Raw genomic sequence first — 24,290 nt, forward strand, 5'->3', positions numbered from 1 at the left:
GAATAAAGCCCTGCTGTGTTGTATTATCAACAGAACTGCTCAAATGAATTGTATAGGAACTGCAGATGCTGGTTTACATCAAAGATGGACACAAAGTGCTGGAGTAACTCAGCGGGCCAGGCAGCATCTCTGGAGGAAAATGGATGGGTAACGTTTTGGGTTAGGACCTTTCTTCAGACTTTGGTCAAATGAACTCCTTTACAAAGTGGCGCTCCTGTCTGTACTGACTAAGACAATATAGACACATAAAACAAATATTCTTAAATAATATAAGGAAGATTGTCGTCTTCTCGATGCACTTTTTCCAAGTACAGCCAATTTCTTACAAGATCTTACAAACAGCAGAGCCAATTGGGTTCAATGGCTTGATTTAGATGGTCCATTTAAGCCAAAAACAAGGGCCTCTTCAAACATTTGCTGTCTCACGGCATCAGGGGCCCAGGATCGATCCTGACCTCGGCTGCCACGTGTGTGGAGTTTGTACATTCTCCCTGTGACTGAGTGCGTTTTCTCCGGGTGCTCCAGTGCTGTAAGGCAGCAACTCCACAGCTGCACCATTCCCTGCTCCCCAACACATTATCTATGTATATTGTATTAGAAGGGTTCCGACCCGAAACGTCACCTATCCATGTTCTCCAGAGATGCTGCCTGACCCGCTGAGTTACTCCTGCACTCTGTGAAACCTTCACCTATCCATGTTCTCCACAGATGCTGCCTGACCCGCTGAGTTACTCCAGCACTCTGTGAAACGTCACCTATCCATGTTCTCCACAGATGCTGCCTGACCCGCTGAGTTACTCCAGCACTCTGTGAAACGTCACCTATCCATGTTCTCCAGAGATGCTGCCTGACCCGCTGAGTTACTCCAGCCAGCACTCTGTGAAACGTCACCTATCCATGTTCTCCAGAGATGCTGCCTGACCCGCTGAGTTACTCCAGCATTCTGTGAAACGTCACCTATCCATGTTCTCCACAGATGCTGCCTGACCCGCTGAGTTACTCCAGCACTCTGTGAAACGTCACCTATCCATGTTCTCCACAGATGCTGCCTGACCCGCTGCGTTACTCCAGCACTCTGTGTCAATGCACAGTGGAGCTGCTGCCTTATAACTTCAGAGACCCAGGATCGATCCCGACTACGGGTGCTGTTTGTATGGATGTTGCACAATCTCCCTGAGACCACGTGGGTTTTCGCCGGGTTTCCCCCCCACGCTCCAAAGACACACAAGTTTGTAGGTTAATTGGCTTTGGTAAATGTTTTAATTGTCCACAGGGTGTACGATAGTGCTGGTGTGCAGGGTGATCGCTGGTCGACACCGAGGCGATCACATAGAAAATAGGCGCAGGAGGAGGCCATTCGGCCCTCCTCATTGGTATATCTTCACCTTCTTCTTCTTGCGTATGGCGTGCACAGCCTAAAGTTGTAGGACAACTTGTTCTATTTGATCTTATTTGATTGTGCACGCCAGGTTGATTGCATTCGTCGAAACAGGGCGGACCACGTGAAGGTTGCAATCTCCCACCCCACTGGTATCTCTGAACAAAGTCGAAGCTTGACCAGCATCAGCAGTTCCTTGTTTCTGCAGGACACTCGGCCAAATGGCCCCCTTGATCCTAAGATCAGCTATTATTAGAACGGAATACTTTGGTGTAGGGGAAGCCTCTATTGGAAATGCTAAAAGTTTTTAAAAGCAGCAGAAAGAAAAAAACGAGACTCTATAACATCATAATTTCTGTTCTTGTTCTTTAATATAACCGTAACAAAGAAAACACCAGGAAGGCTGGAGATGACACCTAGGAAGTAAATTATAGACGCTGAAAAAACAGTTATTTTCATTCAAAGTTCCATTTAAATTTCATATGTCTTGAACTGTCTTAAAACATTTTTAGCATTTGCATTTTTTAATACATAGAAGATTATTATATATATAGCAGGGTACAACACAGAGACAGTCACTTCAGCCCACAATGTCTGTGCCATACATGATGTCAAGTTGACCTAATCTCTGACCAAGGGTCCCAACCCAAAATGGCTGCCTGACTTGCTGAGTGACCACCATTTTGTGTCTATTTTTGGTATAAACTAGTATCTGCAGTTCCTTTTTTATTATAATCTGCCTGCATGTGATCCGTGTCCCTACATTCCCTGCTTAACTAAAAGCCTCTTAAACTCCACTATCGTATCAGCCTCCACCACCTCCTCTGGCAGTGAGTTCCAGGCACCCAATCATTGTGTAAACATTTTTGTCCCTTCAGATTTTTCCCTGAGTGAAAGGTTTAGTTTAGTTTAGAGATACAGCACGGAAACAGGCCCTTCGTCCCACCGGGTCCGCGCCGACCAGCGATCCCCGCACATTAACACTACACTAGTTACATTTACCAAGCCAATTAACCTACAAACCTGCACGTCTTTGGGGTGTGGGGGGAAACCGAAGATCTCGGAGAAAACCCACGCAGGTCACGGGGAGACGTACAAACGTAGACAGCACCCGTAGTCAGGATTGAACCCGGGTCTTTGGCGCTGTGAGGCAGCAACTCTACCGCTGCGCCACCACTGTCTCTGGGTCTGAAACTCCTTTGGTTTAGTCTGCTGGAATTTTGCCATGGAACCTATTAATGATTCCAAAACCCACTTCTATACTTTAAAGCACCAGCCTCAAACAAAAGATCTCAGGCTCAAGAAGTCCCAGTGTAAATATTCCAAGTTATAGGACTTTGGTTGGGCCACATTTTGTGCAGTTCTGGTCTCCCCATTACAGGAAGGATGTGGAGGCTTTGGAGAGGGTTGAGAAGAGTTTTGGTCCCCTAGTTTGAGGAAGGACATTCTTGCTATTGAGGGAGTGCAGCGTAGGTTTACAAGGTTAATTCCCGGGATGGCGGGACTGTCATATGCTGAGAGAATGGAGCGGCTGGGCTTGTACACTCTGGAGTTTAGAATGAGAGGGGATCTCATTGAAACATATAAGATTTTTAAGGGCTTGGACACGCTAGAGGCAGGAAACATGTTTCCAATGTTGGTGGAGTCCAGAACCAGGGGCCACAGTTTAAGAATAAGGAGTAAGCCATTTAGAACGGAGACGAGGAAACACGTTTTCTCACAGAGAGTGGTGAGTCTGTGGAATTCTCTGCCTCAGAGGGCGGTGGAGGCCGGTTCTCTGGATGCTCTCAAGAGAGAGCTAGATAGATCTCTTAAAAATAGCGGAGTCAGGGGATATGGGGAGAAGGCAGGAACGGGGTACTGATTGGGGATGATCAGCCATGATCACATTGAATGGCGGTGCTGGCTCGAAGGGCCAAATGGCCTACTCCTGCACCTGTTGTCTATTGTCTGGATTAGAAGGTATTACCTACAGGGAGAGGTCAGACAAACTTGGGTTGTTTTCACTGGAAAGCCAGAGGTTGAAGGGAAAAGCTGATAGAAGCATATAAAATTATGAAAGATATAGATAGGGTAGACAGATGGAACTTTTTTCTCCAGTGTGTAAATGTCAAACACTGGAGGACAAAGCTTTAAGGTGAGAAGCACAAAGTTTAAGGGGTAGACACAAAATGCTGGAGTAACAGCAAGGTTCACCAGGTTAATTCCTGGGATGACGGGACTGTCATATGCTGAGAGAATGGAGCAGCTGGAATTTAGAAGGATGAAAGGGCATTTTATTGAAACATATAAGATTGATAAGGGTTTGGACACATTGGAGGCAGGAAACATGTTCACGATGTTGAGGGAGTCCAGAACTAGGGGCCACAGTTTAAGAATAAGGGGTATAGCCATTTAGAACGGAGATGAGAAATAACTTTTTCACCCAGAGAGATGTGAATCTGTGGAATTCTCTGCCTCAGAAGGCAGTGGAGGCCGATTCTCTGGATACTTTCAAGGGAGAGCTAGATAGAGCTCTTGAAGATAGCGGAGTCAGGGGATATGGGGAGAAGGCAGGAACGGGGTACTGATTGGGGATGATCAGCCATGAATACATTGAATGGCGGTGCTGGCTCGAAGGGCTGAATGGCCTACTCCTGCACCTATTGCCTATTGTCTCATATTTCGTTTGGGCAGCTTGCACTTAGTCAAGAGTCAAGACTACCCCTAGTAAATCTAGTAGGGAGGAACTACAGATGCTGGTTTAAACCAAAGATAGACACAAAAGGCTGGAGTAACTCAGCAGGTCAGGCAGCATCTCTGGAGAACATGGATAGGTGACGTTTCACAGAGTGCTGGAGTAACTCAGCAGGTCAGGCAGCATCTGTGGAGAACATGGATAGGTGACGTTTCGGGTCGAGACCCTTCTTCAGACTGAGTCACGGTAAAGTGAAACGAGAGATATAGACGGTGATACAGAGGTATATGGAAAAAACAAATGAATGAAAGATATACAAACAAAGTAACGATGATCAATTGCTCCATTGTTGGCGGTGGGCAAGGTGATAACGAGATATGCATTCAATTTCTTTGTCAGAAGAAGGGTCTCAACCCGAAAGGTCATCTATTCCTTCGCTCCATTGATGCTGCCTCACCCGCTGAGTTTCTCCAGCGTTGTTGTCTACCGTGCATTCAATGAAACTCACCGGGACGACAGTGAAACTGGTACGATGACTCGCATGGGGGAGGGCCGGGGAGAGAGGTGATGCAAGGGTTACTTGAAATGTTAGTGAAATCAATATTCACACCACCTGGTTGTTATCTGCCCAAGGAGAAAAGGAGGTTGCTGGTCCTCCATTTTACACTGGCCCTCACTCTGACAGTGGAGGAGGCCCTGGACAGAAAAGACAGTGGGGGAATGGGAAAGGAAGAAGTAAAAATATTTGGCAACCGGGAGGTCACGTGGGCCAAGGCGGGCTGAGCAAAAGGTGTTCAGCGCAAATGGTCGCCCAGTGGTCTCGCCAATAAATACGAAATATGTTGGAAAAAGTTCCAACTTTTGAGGAACTATCTTAAAAATAAGATATATGTAAAGGGGCTGTCCCACTGTACGAGGTAATTCAAGAGGGCCCCCGAGTTTGCCCTGATTCGAACTCGGAGATTTACGGTAATGGCCGCTCGTAGGTACTCGGGGCTCTCGTGGACATTTTTCAACATGTTGAAAAATCTTCACGAGTCTTCATGAGCTTACCGCGTTTCCCCTAGTACCTGCCGTTAGCGTTACGAGCCTCTAAGAGACGTCCCCGAGCTCCGACCTGCCCGCTACCTACATTCTACGTGCTTACCAAGCGTTGGATTTTTTTTTAAACTTGGTCGATACCAATGAACCTGCCTCCACCACTTCCACTGGGAGCTCATTCCACACCGCCACCACTCTCTGCGTAAAGAAGTTCCCCCTCATATTACCCCTAAACTTCTGCCCCTTAATCCCTTTAATCGGAGAAGAAAGCACAAAACATACACCAGTTTTTAAAATATAATCTAAAGTAATCGGTTCAACTGTACCATTAAAATGGGGAGTGACAGCGGGAGTTTTCGTCTGACGAATAACTGGCAGAAAAAAGTTGATTGAAAGCAGGAGCTCGTGTTTGTCCAGGGTGAATGATTAGCAGCTTGAAGGAGATGCTGGTGCAGCAACTTTGCACGAGTCCAGGCAACTTCCACTTTTGTTTATTGTATCAAAATCAATGGTGATTGTTTTATTCTTCGGAGTAAATTGGCTGTAAAAAAAAAGAGCGTTTTTGTTCAGAGGAGCTTAGGTTTCATTAAAAAAAAAGGTAGCGCACACACACGGATGTTCGCATTTTAAGCGCACAAAGGAGAACATAAGAGGTTTAATTATTAAACTCCCAGTTTGTTGCACGGTCTAACTCTAAATCTCCCATGCATTGAATTGATGTTTGATTTGTGGAAGAGATTGCCACAGGGTCTAAAGGGAGCTCATTTGCACTGAAACGGCAAACAAGTATAACCGGTCATCTTTGGATTCGCAGCACAATTTCAGAGTTAGCAAAATCGATGAAGAACTTAGGAGCCCGTGAAGCCACATTTAGTTTAGCTTAAGTTTAGAGAAGCAGCGAGGAAACAGGCCCTTCGGCCCACCAGATCAAGTCAAGTCAAGTCAAGTCAAGTTTATTTGTCACATACACATACGAGATGTGCAGTGAAATGAAAGTGGCAATGCTCGCGGACTTTTGTGCAAAAGACAAACAACAAAACAACCAAACAAATTATAAACACAATCATAACACACATATTCTTTTTCATAATAAATAATAGAAGGAAAAAACGTTCTGTAGAGTTAGTCCCTGGTGAGAAAGGCGTTTACAGTCCGAATTGCCTCTGGGAAGAAACTCCTTCTCAACCTCTCCGTTCTCACTGCATGGCAACGGAGGCGTTTGCCTGACCGTAGCGGCTGGAACAGTCCGTTGCAGGGGTGGAAGAGGTCTCTCATGATTTTGTTTGCTCTGGAGTTGCACCTCCTGTTGTATAGTTCCTGCAGGGGGGTGAGTGAAGTTCCCATAGTGCGTTCGGCCGAACGCACTACTCTCTGCAGAGCCTTCTTGTCCTTGGCAGAGCAATTCCCGAACCAGATGGTAATGTTCCCGGACAAGATGCTTTCCACCGCCGCTGCGTAGAAGCACTGTAGGATCCTTGGAGACCACTGGTCCGCACCGACCAGTGATCCCCGAGCATTGACACTACCCCACACACACACACACACACGAGGGACAATTTTACACTTATACCAAGCCAATTAAAATACAAACCTGTATGTCTTTGGAGTGTGTCTTCTGTATTTATGCCTACAATATTCTGTTGTGCTGCAGCAAGCAAGAATTTCATTGTCCTATCTGAGACACATGACACTCTTGACTTGAGTGTAGGAGGAAACCGAAGATCTCGGTGAAAACCCACGCAGGTCACGGGGAGAACGTACAAACTCCATGCAGACAGCACCCGTAGTCAGGATCGAACCCGGGTCTCTGGCGCTGAGAGGCAGCAGCTCTACTGCTGCACCACCGTGACACCCTGTAGATTGTAGCACTATTTGTAGATTGTGATTCTCCCAATGCAGGTTGTACAATGTAGCCCAAGATGAGCATGTCAAATCGCATAGGTTTAAGGCCAGAGGGGAGAAATTTAATAGGAACTGGAGGGGCAATTTTGTCACTCAGAGGGTGGTGGGTGTATGGAATGAGCTGCCTGGGGAGATAGTTGAGACAGGTGTCATGACAGCTTGTAAAAGTTGCAGTTAAAGGGGTCACAGTTTAAGAATAAGGGGTAGGCCGTTTAGGACTGAGATGAAGAAAAACGTTTTCATCCAGAGTTGTGAATCTGTGGAATTCTCTGCCATAGACGGCAGTGGAGGCCAATTCACTGGATGTTTTCAAGAGAGTTCGATATAGCTCTTTGGGCTCGAAGGGCCGAATGGCTTATTCCTGCACCTGTTTTCTATATTTCATAGACACTTGGACTGGTACATGGATAGGAAAGGTTGTGAGATATGGATCAAATGCGGGCAGGTGGGACTGGCTTAGAAGGGGCATCTAGGTGGGCATGGACAAGTTAACTAGGACTCAAGATCAAATTGAATTTCAAATACAGGACAAGCCATTGTAGTGCTGAGAAATAACTTCCCATCAGTTGGACAGGTCCATGGATAGGCAGGTTTGGAGGGTTATGGACCAAGCGAGGGCGGGTGGGACTAGGGTAGCTGGGACATTGTTGGCCGGTGTGGGCAAGTTGGGCCGAACGGCCTGTTTCCACACTGTATCACCTTATGACTATCAGCAACATCTGCCTGAAGCAGCAGTTACTCAAATCATTTGCTGACCATTAATTCTCATTGATTGAGAATGAGAGGCACTCGCTATGACACCTCCTTTCACTCATGGAAGTAAATTGACTACCAAACACTTGCACCAATCTGAAAACTTTTACCATTTTTCCCATAATTACATCTGCCACTGTCACCTTCCTGATATTGAGAGCTTTGGATCTGATTAAAGCTGAACAAGGAGAAATGAAATAAAAAAGTTAGAGTTGTACAGCGTGAAAACCTGCCCACACCGACCAACAAGTCCCATCTACACTAGTTCCATCTGTCCCTGTTTGGCCCATAGATCTACATCTATCCTTTCCATGTGCCTGTTTAAATGTTTCTTGAACGTTGGGATAGTCCCAGCCTCAACTACTTCCTCTGGCAGCTCGTTCCATACACCCACCAACGTTTTATGTAAAAATGTTACCCCTCCGGTTCCAATTACATCTTTCCCCCCTAACTTAAACTCATGTCCTCTGGTTCTCGATTCCCCTACTCTGGGCAAGGGAGTCTGTGCATCTACCCAATCTATTCCTCTCATGATTTTGTGCACCTGTATAAGATCACCCCTCATCCTCCTGCCCTTCTTCAGAAGGGTCTCGACCTGAAATGTCACCTATTCCTTCGCTCCATAGATGCTCCCTCACCCGCTGAGTTTCCCCAGCATTTTTGTCTACGAGATCCCTCTGCTCTACAACACTCCCCAGTGCCCTACCATTCACTGTGTAGGTCCTGCCCATGTTGGACTTCCCAAAATGTAACACCTCACATTCTCTGCCATGGACCCAGATCACCTCCTCCAGCAGAGAGCAGAGGCCACCCCGACTGAAGTCCCGTCACCCCTTTGCTCCATATGGAAAACAACTCCTAGCATCCATCCATCCAGCCAACTGGGACAGAAGCACACTGGATAGCCACCAAGTGGTCACAGGGAGTGGAAGGCAACCTCATCTCCATTACACAGCTACATCTCTTCGCCAGATAAAAGCTGTTCAGGGTCTGATCTCCCCAGAGGAGCATGGGGTGAAGCTCAACAGACTTGGTACTGGAGTTGGGCGTTTCAACGCCAGCGTCTGGAGATAGATGGGGGCTCCCTCCGCCTGAGCCCAGCCTGTGAATGTGGAGCAGAACAACAGGCAGCCAACCATGTCCTCTCTGGGTGCCCGCTCTACCACCCACCAAATGGAGCTGTGGCAGGGCCTGGCAGACATTGACGCAAACAGAGACAACAACCTGGCTGCTCAACACCTGGTGCGAGATCTAACTATTCCTTTGGTTTATGCATGTTTCATTCGCAAGAAGAAGACCTGCCAGCACTTTTCATACATCTCTCTAAACCTTTCCTATCCATGTACCTGTCCAAATGTATTTTATAATATAGATATTTTCTAATGTAGATATTTGTACAACCGTGATCCGCTGGGAATTAATCCGCATGTTCAGGCGTTGGTGATGCCAGACCAGCAGATATTTTGAACTATCAGATGTTATTTTATGTTATTTAGGACAGTACGAAGGAGCAGCGGTAGAGTTGCTGCTTTACAGCGCCAGAGACCCATGTTCGATCCTGACTAAGGGAGCTGTCTGTACGGAGTTTGTACGTTCTCCCAGTGATCCCGTGGGTTTTTGCCCAGGTTTCCTCCCACACTCCAAAGATGTTCAAATTTGTAGTTTAATTGGCTTCGGTAAAAATTGCAAATTATCCCCAGTGTGTGTAATGTAGTCATACATATTCATGTATATGTTAATGAGTTGGTGTTCAATATAAGCAGGGAATGTTGGGTAATAAATCTCCCTCTCTCGTGATCCAGGCAACCTGCGTGTAAGTTGTTATTCATTCTGCCGTCCGGAATATAACAAAATTGGCGACGAGGATGGGGTAGAGTTTGGGAATTCATCCTTTAAATACAGTGCAGGACTGTTTTGCAACATGCGGAGATTTTTGCTGACAGTTACACGAGAATAACAGGGTACTCGGCACACATTCGACTGAAGCAAGATGTGAGACCTGTGTATTGTCAACCAAGACCTGTACCATATGCACTAAAGCAATAAGTGGAGGTAGAATTCGACAGATTAGAGCGGAATGGAGTACTCGTGAAGACAGACCAGAGTAACTGGGCAACACCAATTGTGGCCGTACCTAAGGCCGACAAAACTATTCGACTATGTGGTGACTACAGTCACAATTAACCAAGCCGGTGATGACGAACAATATCCGTCACCAACCTCACAAGATCTGTACGCAGAAACTAGCGGAGCAAGAGTCTTCACTAAACTGGATTTGTCTCATGCTTACGCCCAACTCAATGTCGACAAAGCAAGTCAGTAGTACTTGACTATCAACACTCATAAGGGATTGTATTCATCGATACATAGAAAATAGGTGCAGGAGTAGGCCATTCGGCCCTTCGAGCCTGCACCGCCATTCAATGTGATCATGACTGATCATCCAACTCAGTATCCCGTAACTGTCTTCTCTCCATACCCCCTGATCCCCTTAGCCACATCTAACTCCCTCTTAAATATAGCCAATGAACTGGCCTCAACTACCCTCTGTGGCAGAGAGTTCCAGAGATTCACCACTCTCTGTGTGAAAAATGTTTTTCTCATCTCGGTCTTAAAGGATTTCCCCCTTATCCTTAAGCTGTGGCCCCTTGTCCTGGACTTCCAAAACATCGGGAACAATCTTCCTGCATCTAGCCTGTCCAACCCCTTAAGAATTTTGTAAGTTTCTATAAGATCCCCCCTCAATCTCCTAAATTCTAGCGAGTATAAGCCGAGTCTATCCAGTCTTTCTTCATATGAAAGTCCTGACATCCCAGGAATCAGTCTGGTGAACCTTCTCTGCACTCCCTCTATGGCATTAATGTCCTTCCTCAGATTTGGAGACCAAAACTGTACGCAATACTCCAGGTGTGGTCTCACCAAGACCCTGTACAACTGCAGTAGAACCTCCCTGCTCCTATACTCAAATCCTTTTGCTATGAAAGCTAACATACCATTCGCTTTCTTCACTGCCTGCTGCACCTGCATGCCTACTTTCAATGACTGGTGTACCATGACACCCAGGTCTCGTTGCATCTCCCCTTTTCCTAATCGGCCACCATTCAGATAATAGTCTGCTTTCCTGTTTTTGCCACCAAAGTGGATAACCTCACATTTATCCACATTATACTACATCTGCCAAACATTTACCCACTCACCCAGCCTATCCAAGTGACCTTGCAGTCTCCTAGCATCCTCCTCACAGCTAACACTGCCCCCCCAGCTTAGTGTCATCCGCAAACTTGGAGATGTTGCCTTCAATTCCCTCATCCAGATCATTAATATATATTGTAAATAGCTGGGGTCCCAGCACTGAGCCTTGCGGTATCCCACTAGTCACTGCCTGCCATTGTGAAAAGGACCCGTTTACTCCTACTCTTTGCTTCCTGTTTGCCAGCCAGTTCTCTATCCACATCAATACTGAACCCCCAATACCATGTGCTTTAAGTTTGTATACTAATCTCTTATGTGGGACCTTGTCGAAAGCCTTCTGGAAGTCCAGATACAACTGGTTCTCCCCTATCCACTCTACTACTTACATCCTCGAAAAATTCTATAAGATTCATCAGACATGATTTACCTTTCGTAAATCCATGCTGACTTTGTCCAATGATTTCACCACTTTCCAAATGTGCTGCTATCCCATCTTTAATAACTGACTCTAGCAGTTTCCCCACTACTGATGTTAGACTAACTGGTCTGTAATTCCCCGGTTTCTCTCTCCTTCCCTACTTAAAAAGTGGGGTTACGTTTGCTACCCTCCAATCCTCAGGAACTACTCCAGAATCTAAAGAGTTTTTAAAAATTATCACTAATGCATCCACGATGCATATACAAAGCTGCCCTATGGTGTGAAATCCTCCCCGAAAATGTTCCAGTCTGTCATGGACAAAATGTTACAGCATTCCGCACTGTGTGTGCAACCAGGATGACCTACTTATATTCAGAGGGCATGGTAGAACATTTGGAAATCCTCGAGCAAGTTCTCACACGACTGAACTGCCACAATGCCAAACTGTGACAAAGTAAATGTGCATTTGCACAGTCAGTGGTGGTCTACCTTGGACTCAAAGTAGACGCCAGCGGATTTCACCCTGTGAAGGCGAAAGCTGAAGCAATAGTGAATGCTCTAAAACCCAACAATGTGTCAGAGCTACGATCATTCCTTGGGATGGTGCAGTTCAATGCACGATTCCTTCCAGATTTAGCAACTGTGCTAAACCCACTACATCATCTGCTGCAAAAAGATGTGAAATGGATGTGGGGAAAGGAACAGCAACGTGACATCTGCAAGGAAAACTTGACAAGTGACAAACTTCTTGTTCACTACGATACGACACGCCAGATGAAACTTGCTTGTGGTGCTCCCAGTTATGGTGTAGGCGCAGTGATCTCCCACGTAATGAATGACGGACAGGAAAAACCTATTGCTTTTGCATCCCGCACCCTATCACAGAGCTAACGCAATTATGCACGGATAGAAAAGGAAGCACTCAGCATCGTGTTTAGAACCAAAGATTCCACCAGTTTCTTCTCGGCAGACCATTCACCCTAGTGACTGATCACAAGTCACTACTAGTGATACTTGGTCCCAAGTCATCAAGGATGCAGCGCTGGGCAATTTTACTGTCCCGGTATGACTACAAGGTGGAGTACAGAAGCTCCAAGTGCAACGCAGTTGCAGATGCATTGTCCCGGTTGCCCCATGAGAAACATACAAAATAGGTACAGGAGTAGGCCATTCGACCCTTCGAGCCAGCACCGCCATTCATTGTGATCATGGCTGATCGTCCTCAATCAATAACCCGTTCCTACCTTCTCCCCATATCCCTTGAATCCACTAGCCCCTGGAGCTCTATCTAACTCTCTTAAATCCATCCTCTGTGGCAGGGAATTTCACAAATTCACAACTGTGGGTGAAAACTTTTTTTCTCACCTCAGTCTTAAATGTCCTTCCCTTTATTCTAAGACTGTGGCCCCTGTTTCTGGACTCGCCCAACATTGGGAACATTTTTCCTGCATCTAGCTCGTCCAGTCCTTTTATAATTTTATACGTTTCTATAAGATCCCCCCTCATCATTCTAAACTCTAGTGAATATAAGCCTAGTCTTTTCAATCTTTCCTCGTATGACAGTCCTGCCAGCCCAGGAATTAATCTCGTGATCCTACGCTGCACTGCCTCAATCACAAGGATGGCCTTCCTCAAATTAGGAGACAAAAATTGTACACTATACTCCAGATGTGGTCTCACCAGAGCCCTATACAACTGCAGAAGACTCCAATACTGAAATCCTCTTGTTATGAAGGCTAATGTTCCATTAGCTTTCTTCACTGCCTGCTGTACCTGCACGCCAACTTTCAGTGACCAGTGTACAAGGAAACCCAGGCCTCGCTGTACCTCCCCCTTACCTAACTTAACCCGATTGAGATAATAATCTGCCCCCTTGACTCTGACGTGGGAAGAGAGAATTAAATCTACACACTGCAAGTTGTAGATTAAGACTTTCCAGTGACTGCAACAGAAATTACAGCAGAAACAGAGAAAGACACTGTGCTGAAGAGGGTCTATGAACAGACATTGAATCGATAGTGGATTGAACTCAGTTCTGAACTCAGAGCCGAAGCCTTTCCATGAATTATCATGTGAGCAGAGATGCATTAAGTGAGGTTACAGAGTGGTTGTACCAGAGTCTTTGAGAAACAAAATTCTGAATCAACTTCATGCCGAACATCCTGGCACAGTAAGCATGAAGTCAATTGCCAGAAGTTTTGTGTGTTGGCCAGGTATTGACAGTGACATCGAGTCACTGGTGAACAAATGTAGCAATTTTTGCATGCCATGGTTTACCGGAAGAACTTGTTTCTGATAACGGGCCTCAGTCTCGTTCAGAGCAGTTCAAAGAGTTCATGCAGTGGAATGGTGTAAAACACACACTTGTTCCCCCATACCATCCAGCCCTAAACGGGGCGGCGGAAAGGTCTGTTAGAATTGTCAAAGATGCTCTCAAGAAACAGTCATTAAAAGTATGCATGCAGGTGCAGCAGGCAGTGAAGAAGGCGAATGGTATGTTAGCATTCATACCAAAAGGATTTGAGTATAGGAGCAGGGAGGTACTACTGCAGTTGTACAGGGTCTTGGTGAGACCACACCTGGAGTATTGCGTACAGTTTTGGTCTCCTAATCTGAGGAAAGACATTCTTGCCATAGAGGGAGTACAGAGAAGGTTCACCAGACTGATTCCTGGGATGTCAGGACTTTCACATGAAGAAAGACTGGATAGACTCGGTTTGTACACGCTAGAATTTAGAAGATTGAGGGGGGATCTTATAGAAACTTACAAAATTCTTAAGGGGTTGGACAGGCTAGATGCAGGAAGATTGTTCCCGATGTTGGGGAAGTCCAGAACAAGGGGTCATAGTTTAAGGATAAGTGGGAAATCTTTTAGGACCGAGATGAGGAAAACTTTTTTCACACAGAGAGTGGTGAATCTCTGGAATTCTCTGCCGCAGAAGGTAGTTGAGGCCAGTTCATTGGCTGTATTTAAGAGGGAGTTAGATGTGGCTAACGGGATCAGGGGGTATGGAGAGAAGGCAGGAACAGGATACTGAGTTGGATGATCAGCCATGATCATATTGAATGGCGGTGCAGGCTTGAAGGGCCGAATGGCCTACTCCTGCACCTATTTTCTATGTTTCTATGAAACAGGTTTTGCAGGGTAGTTCAAAGCTCAGCATGAAACATCGTTTGGCTAGTTTCTTGCTGAAGTACAGAACCACACCACACACACCAACGGGTTACTCACCTGCAGAACTGTTGATGAAGAGAAGGCTAAGAATATGCCTAAGTCTAGTGCAACCTAATTTGGCCTTGAGAGTTGAACAAAAACAGTTGTCAAAAACGCCATTTTGACTCCCACAAAAAGGAGAGGTACTTCAAGCCAGATGAGCAGGTTCGTGTTCTCAGTCCTCCCAACAAGTCCAGTTGAGCCAAATGGGATGTTGGGGAAATAGTGGAAGTGTGTGGAACAAAAATATACTTAGTTGGTTGGAGATAGGATCAAAGGTGTTCATGGTGATCAAATGATTCCAGCCAAAGATGAAACAAAAACTGAGCATGAAGTCCTAATCCCAGAGTTTGTATCTGAAAGTGAGTTGGAAGAGAGCACTGTGATTGAAACACAAAGTACAGTTAGTGCAGAAAAAAATTCCTCTGGTCAAAGTCAGGGTACTAAAACAGAGCCAAACAAACCTACAGTTGAGTCATCACCGAAACTGTTACACCTGTTATTGTTAGACGATCAGGCAGGATCCGTAAACCAGTAGTCAGGTTAGGTTTGTAAGTTAAGTAACTCACTGTATAAGTACAACGAAAATGTGTGGATATGTAAAATAAATATATTATGTTATCATTTAGAATTTCATAAATACTGGTTTAAATCAAGTATCACAACAACAAAATTGTAACTGAGTACTTAGATTTAATACAAAAAAAGGAGAGCAGTGTAATGTTTTCATACATATTCATGTATACGTTAATGAGTTGGTGTTCAATATAAGCAGGGACTGTTGAGTAATAAATCTCTCTCTCTCTCATGATCCAGGCAATCTGCGTGTAAGTTGTTATTCATTCTGACTTCCGGGCATATAACAGTGTGTAGGATAGTGCTAGTGTGCGAGAATCGCTGGTCGGAGTGGATTGGTGGGCCGAAAGACCTATTTCCACACTGTCTCGAAACGAAATCTAAACTTAACTAGATTAGTTCCCCAAAAAGGACATTATACAGGAATATTTTAGTGAATCCGGTGAGTAGGAAGGGTGTGCAGGAACTCCGAGTCTGAAGAAAGGTCCTGACCCAAAACATAAGTGTCTATTTCCTCCACAGATGCTGCCTGACCTGCTGAGTTACTCCACCACTCTGTGTTTAACTGTGAGCCTGATATGTCGCCATCTGAATTTCTGAAATTCATTTCACTTAATTTGATCCGGAAGACAGCTCCCATCCTGCGTTTGGACTGTTCGACCTGCTGCCCTCTGGAAGGCGCTATAGGTGCATCAAATCCAGGACAAACAGACTCAGGAATAGCTGCTTCCCGAGAATTATATCTACCATAAATTCAAATCCACACGTGCACTGACTACACCGCCCAACACGGACTTGCATCTGTATATATGTATATATTTATGTAGCGCCGTAGAATTTGTGCACCTATTCCCCCCCCCCCCATCTCCCTTCTGTTTTGTTTTTCTGTTTCTTGTTTTTTGTGTAAAATTGTATGTATGCACTGAGTACGAGCAGCTTTCAGTTTCACTGTACATGTATAGTGACAATAAATGGCATATCATATCATAATGGGCCTGTCCCACTTACTCAACTTTTTCGGTGACTGCCGGCACCCATCATAGGTCGTTGCAGGTCGGCGAAAATGTTCAACGTTGAAAATCCAGCGGTGACCAGAACAAGGTACGACTCTTTGGGCATGTCGTCAGGGTGTCGCCTGTATGGTCGTGAGTTGTCTCCTCAGTCAACCAAAGAATCGCAGCGTATTTTTGGTCACCGCTGGATTTTCAACATGTTGACATTTTTTGGCGGACTGACGGGTCGCCGAAAAAGTCGCGTAAGTGGGACAGGCCCATTAGAGAGGTAATCTTAAATTCAGAAGCAATAACCCTCCTCAAATCAATGCAGTGTAGATCCACATGGTGGATTGATGGAATGGGAGATTCGACTATTAGAAAGAATTGAATACATTTGACCCATTTGTTGCAGTTTAAGGAAATGTTTAGTGCAGGAAGAAACTGCAGATACTGGTTTATACAGAAGATAGACATAAAATGCTGGAGTATCTCAGCGGGTCAAGCAGCATCTCTGGAGAAAAGGAGTAGGTGACGTTTCGGGTCAGAACCCTTCAGAATCAGGAAATGTTTAGTGTAGTTTAGAGCTATATCATGGGAACAGGCCTTTCGGCCCACCGAGACCATGCTGACCATCGATCACGCACTCACATTAGTTCTGTGTTATCTCACTTTTGCACCCACAATAGGGACAATTTACTGAGGGCCAATTAACCTGCAAGCCCAAACGTCTTTGGGATGCGAGAGGAAATCGGAGCACCCGGAGAAAACCCATGCAACTACAGGGAGAACATGCAAACTCCTCAACCTTAGTTGGAATCAAATCCAGGACTGGCGTGAATAGGCAGTCTCATTGATATCTGGACGAATCTGAAAGTTTGGCAACGTGGATATCAAGACTCTTTCTCCTTGGGGTGGAGAAATGGGGTAGTGGGTGAGGGGGAAATAGATTAACCGTTTGGCAAAGAGGGGGAAAAATCTCTTCACCAGACCATTGAGATTCTTTGAGCATTCCTAGCCTTCTGCAGTAGTCACTGAAATCTTCCACCGAGCTGCAGGTTTGTATAGTTGTTTTATTTATTCATTTACAGGATGTGGGCATTGGCTGACAAGGTCAGCGTTTGTTGCTGACACTTTAGGAAGTGTCAAAAGGGTAAAACGAAGCAAGGTGGGAAGAGGTGCCAGCCAGTCAGATAGATTTGTGGAACCAAATGACCTGTCTCTGTGCTGCAAATACAATGAAATGCTAATCATCCCCACTAGTCAAACACTGTAAGCTCGACAGCACAAACACAGGCAGGCTCAAAGCAAACTCAAGGGAGGGCTCAGTTCAAGCAGAACAGAGATGACAAGATGGAACAACAATGCAGAAATGGGCTGCTAGTTCCACAATCAGGCAGCTGGACTAAGATTTTTCAAGAAGGAACTGCAGATGCTGGAAGATCGAAGGTACACAAAATTGCTGGAGAAACTCAGCGGGTGCAGCAGCACCTATGGAGCGAAGGAAATAGGCGACGTTTCGGGCCGAAACCCTTCTTCAGACTGAAGCTGGACTAAGATGCCGGCCAGAGGAAACGTACATTTGGATGCAGTGAGTATAATCCACCAGAAGTTGTTTGTTTAAGAAGAGGATGATGTCGATGGAGTCCCAGGGGGAACAGGATACGGGGGGGAGGTGAATGAGTTCAACATTTTCCACAAGCAGGTGAAAATTAGAGGGCCTTTGGGGCAGCGTGGTGACGCAGCGGTAGAGTTGCTGCCTTTCTGAGCCAGAGACCCGGGTTCGATCCTGACTACGGGTGCTGTCTGTACAGAGTTTATATGTTCTCCGTGACTATGTGGGCTTCCCCTGGCTGTTCCGGTTACTGCTCACACTACAGAGATGTGCAGGTTTGTAGGTTAATCGGCAGTGGTTAAAATTGTATATTGTCCCTAGTGTGTAGGATAGTGCTAGTGTGCGGGGTGAATGCGTGGACTCAGCGGGCCGGTTTCTGTGCTGTACCTCTAAACTAAACTAAATTTGAATTTTTCCCCCAACAGGTTGAATTTAGAGGCCTAAAAGCCCTGTCCCACTGTACGAGTTCATTCCAAGAGCTCTCCCGAGTTTAAAAAAAATCAAACTCGTGGTAAGGACGGAGAATGAACGTAGTGGGTACGTCGGAGCTCGGGGACGTCTCTTAGCGGCTCCTAACGCTAACGGCAGGTACTCGAGAAGACTCGCTAACGGCAGGTAAGCACGGGAAGACTCGTGAAGATTTTTCAACATGATGAAAAATGTCCACGAGAGCCCCGAGTACCGACGAGCGGCCATTACCGTAAATCTCCGAGTTCGAATCAGGGCAAACTCGGGAGAGCTCTTGGAATGAACTCGTACCGTGGGACAGGGCTTTTGACATTCAATGTTGTTAAAACTGCTTTTTCACAAGGAAACTCGGGTGAGTGCCAGAGGACGGGCGTGTCGCCGAGCACAAAGGAGGACCCGGCTGGCGCTGGGGCAATTGCCGAGAACTAAAAGGGACCAAAAATGGAATATGTTAAAAATGGTTTGTGTAAAAGGGAATACTCTGTAACTTTGTCGGTGACCTTTATGTGGCCACTCTTTGCATACCTGGCCAAAGAAGGAAGAACCTATCACTCCCCACTTTGATTAGTACAGGTGTCAAGGGTCATAGAGAGAAGACAGGAGAATGGGGTTAGGAGGGAGAGATAGATCACCATGGTTGAATGGCAGAGTAGACTTAGGCAATAGACAATAGGTGCAGGAGTAGGCCATTCGGCCCTCCGAGCCATTCAAAGTGATCATGGCTGATCATCCCCAATCAGTACCCCGTTCCTGCCTTCTCCCCATATCCCCTGACCGCTATTTTTAAGAGCCCTATCTAGCTCTCTCTTGAAAGCATCCAGAGAACCCGCCTCCACCGCCCTCTGAGGCAGAGAATTCCACAGACTCACCACTCTCTGGGAGAAAAAGTGTTTCCTCGTCTCTGTTCTAAATGGCTTACTCCTTATTCTTAAACTGTGGCCCCTGGTTCTGGACTCCCCCAACAACGGGAACATGTTTCCTGCCTCCAGCGTGTCCAAACCCTTAACAATCTTATATGTTTCAATGAGATCCCCTCATCCTTCTAAACACCAGAGTGTACAAGCCCAGCTGCTCCATTCTCTCAGCATATGACAGTCCCGCCATCCTTGTAAACCCACGCTGCACTCCCTCAATAGCCAGAATGTCCTTCCTCAAATTAGGGAACCAAAACTGTACACAATACTCCAGGTGTGGTCTCACTAGGGCTCTGTACAACTGCAGAAGGACCTCGTTGCTCCGATATTCGATTCCTCTTGTTATAAAGGCCAACATGCCATTCGCATTCTTCACTGCCTGCTGTACCTGCATGCTTACTTTCATAGACGACAGGGGTCATGGGGAGAAGGCAGGAGAATGGGGTTAGGAGGAAGAGCTAGATCAGCCATGATTGAATGGCGGAGTAGACTTGATGGGCCAAATGGCCTAATTCTGCTACTATCACTTGTGAAATTATGATTTCCACAGATTTACCACCCACTGGCTAAAGAAATTCTTCCTCATCTTTCTAAAGGTACGTCCTTTTATTCTGAGGCTATGCCCTCTGGTCTTCGCCTCCACAGACTTCTGTGGCAAAGAATTCCACAGATTCACCACCCTCTGACTAAAGAAATTCCTCCTCATCTTCTTCCTAAAGGAACATCCTTTAATTCTGAGGCTTGACGGCTAGTACTGGACTCTCCCACAAATGGAAACATCCTCTCCACGTCCACTCTATCCAGGCCTTTCACTATTCGGAAAGTTTTAATGAGAAACCAGTTGCCGGAGAATCGGTGGTGGACTTGTAACACACAAATATATTTACCTGCACTTCACGTTTGCCATGTCCAACATTAGTCTGGAGGCCTTCATTTCTGGCTTGTCCCGGTACTTGTCTGACATATAAACAACCTTGCTGATGCCTATGACAACATAAAAAGAGAGAGCATTCAATATATCATATTCACAAACGAGCCAGAATACTACGAGGATGTGTTCTGAAGTGGTGAGAACTCATACAGATTTTTAAAAAAATGAGAAAACAAAATAGTTTTTCACAGCCATGAGGATTGATAACCCGACCAGGGTACTTGCAAAAAAAACATTGGTGAGGAGGATGAAGGTAGACAAAAAAGCTGGAGAAACTCAGCAGGTGAGGCAGCATCTATGGAGCGAAGGAAATAGGTGACGATTCTTCAGACTGATGTGGCTTCTTCCTGCTCCTTTTCAGACACATACGATTTCATTTATTTATAGATATTGTTTATGACACTTTATAAATATTCTTGTTTTGTTTTTTTGTATGCTGTTTCACACTTGCTTTTTATTCTTTTATTCTGTTCGAAAAATAAAGAATTGAATAAATAAATGTGGAGGGGGGGGGGGGGGGGGGGGGAGCGGGAGAAGAAGAAAGGAAGAGGAAGAGGCGGAGACAGTGGGCTGTGGGAGAGCTGGGAAGGGGAGGGGAAGGAGGGAGAAAGCAGGGACTACCTGAAATTGTAGAAGTCAATGTCCATACCGCTAGGTGTAAACTACCTATGAGGTGTACTCCTATTCTTTTTTTTTAAATAATATTTTTATTAGAAGCATATACATATCATAATCAAAACACATTTTGGTAACAATTACATATTGTTAATAGATGGGATTCCAGTTATCAAATTAGTTGGGGTCCTCGTTTATTAATTGCATATTAACTCTGCTTCTATTTGTTTATTTTTTTTTATATAGATAGGAAGAAAGAAGAAAATAAAAATACGATAAAAAAAGAATAGAATAAATTACCAATAATACAGCTTCGGAGATAGGTCCGTAGATTATAAAACGTAATTATTCATTTAATCCTGGGTTCAGGTTTCAGTCAGGCTTCCGTGCTGGACCAATTTACCCTTTCAGGAAATCAATAAATGGAGACCATATTCTAGCAAATAATTCTTGTTTGTCAATTAAGACAAGTCTAGTTCTTTCCAAATGTAAGGTCTCCGACATCTCCATAATCGAGGTGTGCTCCTATTCGTCACCTATTCCTTCGCTCCATAGATGCTGCCTCACCCGCTGAGTTTCTACAACTTTTTTGTCTACCTTCGATTTTTCCAGCATCTGTAGTTCTTTCTTTAACATTGGTGAGGAGAAAACCTTCTTTGTGTAGCAAGCCACTCTTACGCTGAATGCGTCGCCTACACTGGTTGTGGAAGCGGTTTCAATAGGAACTTATGAAGAATGGTACAATAGGTTCTTGTGTCTGCTCATCTGCTCCACTGTGGAGCAAGAACTTCCAGATCAAAAGCATTTTCCTGCCCTCTTCCCAAACATCCAGAAATCTATTGATCTCTGCTCTGCATGCAACCAACGACCACAAAGCTTATCTTAGTTTAGTTTAGAGAGACAGCGCGGAAACAGGCCCTTCGGCCCACCGGGTCCACGCCGACCAGCGCGTACATTATCACTATCCTACCGTGGAATTCTCTGCCTCAGAGAGCGATGGAGGCAGGTTCTCTGGATGCTTTCAAGAGAGTTAGATAGGGCTCTTAAAAATAGCGGAGTCAGGGGATATGAGGAGAAGGCAGGAACGGGGTACTGATTGGGGATGATCAGCCATGATCACATTGAATGGCGGTGCTGGGTCGAAGGGCCAAATTACCTACTCCTCACCTATTGTCTATTGACTATTGTCTAAACCCACTAGGGACAATTTTTACATTTATATCAAGCCAATTAACCTACAAACCTGTACGTTTTTGGAGTGTGGGAGAAAACCGGAGATCTCGGAGAAAACCCACCCAGGTCACGGGGAGAACGTACAAACTCCGTACAGACAGCAGCCGTAGTCAGGATCGAACCCGTGTCTCCGGCGCTGTATTCGCTGTAAGGCAGTAACTCTACCGCTGCGCCACCGTGACCACCCAGCATCCCAGAATGGAAAATTCCAGATTCACCCCCACCCCCTTCAGAATGAAGAAATTCACATTGAACAGTACAGCACAGGAACAGGCCCATCGGCCCACAATGTCCGTGCCAAACATGCTGCAAGTCATACTAATCTCATCTGCCTGCACGCGATCCATACCCCTCTATTCCCTACATATCCATTTGTCTATCAAAAATCTTTTTAAACCCCACCATCGTAACTGCCTCAACAGCCAGCCCTGGCAGCTCCTTCTAGACATCCACCACCCTCTGTGTAAATACAAACTAGCCCTGCATGTCGACTTTAAGCTTGGCCCCTCGTTTTTGACATTTCCATCTCACGCAAAGGCTCCAGACTATCTATTCTAACCTAACTAGACCTCATAATGTTATACATTTCTATCAGCTCCCCTCCGCCTCCGCCGTTGTAGGGAAAGCAATCTAAGTTTGCCTGACCTCTCTTTAGAACATTTCTTCTCATTTTGACCCTAGAAGAAGGTATAGAAGCCTAAAAACTGTAACTTCCAGGTTCAGGAACAGCTTGTTCCCTACAACTATTAAACACCACAACCTCCAAATAATCTCTGAACTACATAGACTTGGGGCCATTGGTTTTGTCTTTTTGCACTATTATTGTTTGTTTATTTGTTTTATATGTGTGTGTGTGTGTGTGTGTGTGTGTGTGTGTGTGTGTGTGTGTGTGTGTGTGTGTGTGTGTGTGTGTGTGTGTGTGTGTGTGTGTGTGTGTGTGTGTGTGTGTGTGTGTGTGTGTGTGTGTGTGTGTGTGTGTGTGTGTGTGTGTGTGTGTGTGTGTGTGTGTGTGTGTGTGTGTGTGTGTGTGTGTGTGTGTGTGTGGTGTGTGTGTGTGTGTGTGTGTGTGTGTGTGTATGTCTGTGTGTGTGTGTGTGTGCGTGTGTGTGTATGTGTGTGTGTGAGCGCGCGCGCGTGTGTGTGTGTGTGTGTGTGTGCGCGCGCGTGTGTGTGTGCGTGCGTGTGTGTATGTGCACACACACACACATACACATATATACATACAGATATACACATTCATATGTGTTTAGGTATATGTATGCACACATACACACACACACACACACACACACACACACACATATATATATATATATATAAATAATATAAAATAATAACACTATATTTATAACATTTTTTCATTTACTGTATTGTTTACAGTGTACTATGTTAACATATCTGTTGTGTTGCTGCAAGTAAGAATTTAATTGTTCTGTCTGGGACACATGACAATAAACCACACTTGACTTGAATGGCCTAGCCTAGCTTTTATTCTGTGACTGTAGCCTCTGGTTCTAGAGGTTACCTACGCAGGGCAATCGCCTGCCCTACATCCACCGTGGGAGTCCCTCTCAGGATCGTGTTTAATGAGGTTGCCTCGTGCTCTAAAGAAGAGGCCATGCCTGTTCAGACCTCTATCTTTCCAGAAATCAATCTGTTTAATCCGCCCTGCAACCCCCTCGATAGAAAGTAGATACTTGGAGCCAAGAGTACCAAAACTGTGCGTATTATTCCAGTTCCGAGCTCAGCGAGGCATTATAAAGTCACAGCATTAAAACCCATCTCTTTGAATCAAATCCTTTGGCCATAAAGACAATATATATTGTTTGACAACCTAACTGCCTGCTGCACTTTCAGTGACTTACGGGCATGGACATCCTGTCCCTTTGAACATGAACAATTCACAATCTATTACAGTGTCTATTAAACTTTAATTATCAGAGGTCGGGAAGGTGGAAATGCCAAGGATGAGAGGGCATTGTATTTTAGTTTAGGTTAGAAATACAGCGCGGAAAGAGGCCTTTCGGCCCACCGGGTCCGCGCCGACCAGCGATCCCCGCAAATTAAAAAGCTATCCTACACCCACTAGGGACAATTTTTACATTTACCAAGCCAAGTAACCTACAAACCTGTACGTCTTTGGGGCGTGAGAGGATACCGAAGATCTCAGGGAAAATCCACGCAGGTCACGGGGAGAACGTGCAAACTCCGTACAGACAGCACCCATAGTCAGGATCAAACCTGGGTCTCCGGCGCTGCATTCGCTGTAAGGCAGCAACTTTACCGCTGCGCATCCCGCGGTGAAAGGAATAGTTACGGTGAAAGGGGCAAAGCTTAATGGAGATGTCGGGGGCAAGTCTATTTTTATACA

General features: G+C 45.5%; 1 protein-coding gene across 2 annotated transcripts in view; it reads right to left on the reverse strand.

Annotated features, from left to right (window-relative positions):
• Nucleotides 1-1,730: 1,730 nt before the first annotated feature.
• Nucleotides 1,731-24,290, reverse strand: part of dctd (dCMP deaminase) — a 77,897-nt gene continuing 55,337 nt past the window's right edge. Inside the window, exons 5-7 of one of the 2 annotated variants that reach the window (XR_008726391.1) lie at nt 20,028-20,124; nt 5,423-5,637; nt 1,731-1,794 (exon numbers count right to left, since the gene is read on the reverse strand). Coding sequence is in view for 1 of the 2 variants with exons in the window: in XM_055664641.1 (XP_055520616.1) it covers nt 5,523-5,637; nt 20,028-20,124 (212 nt within the window). In the remaining variant the exon portion in view is untranslated. Of the gene's footprint in view, nt 5,638-20,027; nt 20,125-24,290 lie in introns of both variants that reach the window. The other variant, XM_055664641.1, reaches the window with a different exon arrangement.

Source organism: Leucoraja erinacea, chromosome 41 (genome assembly GCF_028641065.1).
Source record: "Leucoraja erinacea ecotype New England chromosome 41, Leri_hhj_1, whole genome shotgun sequence".
Lineage (NCBI taxonomy): Eukaryota > Metazoa > Chordata > Chondrichthyes > Rajiformes > Rajidae > Leucoraja > Leucoraja erinaceus.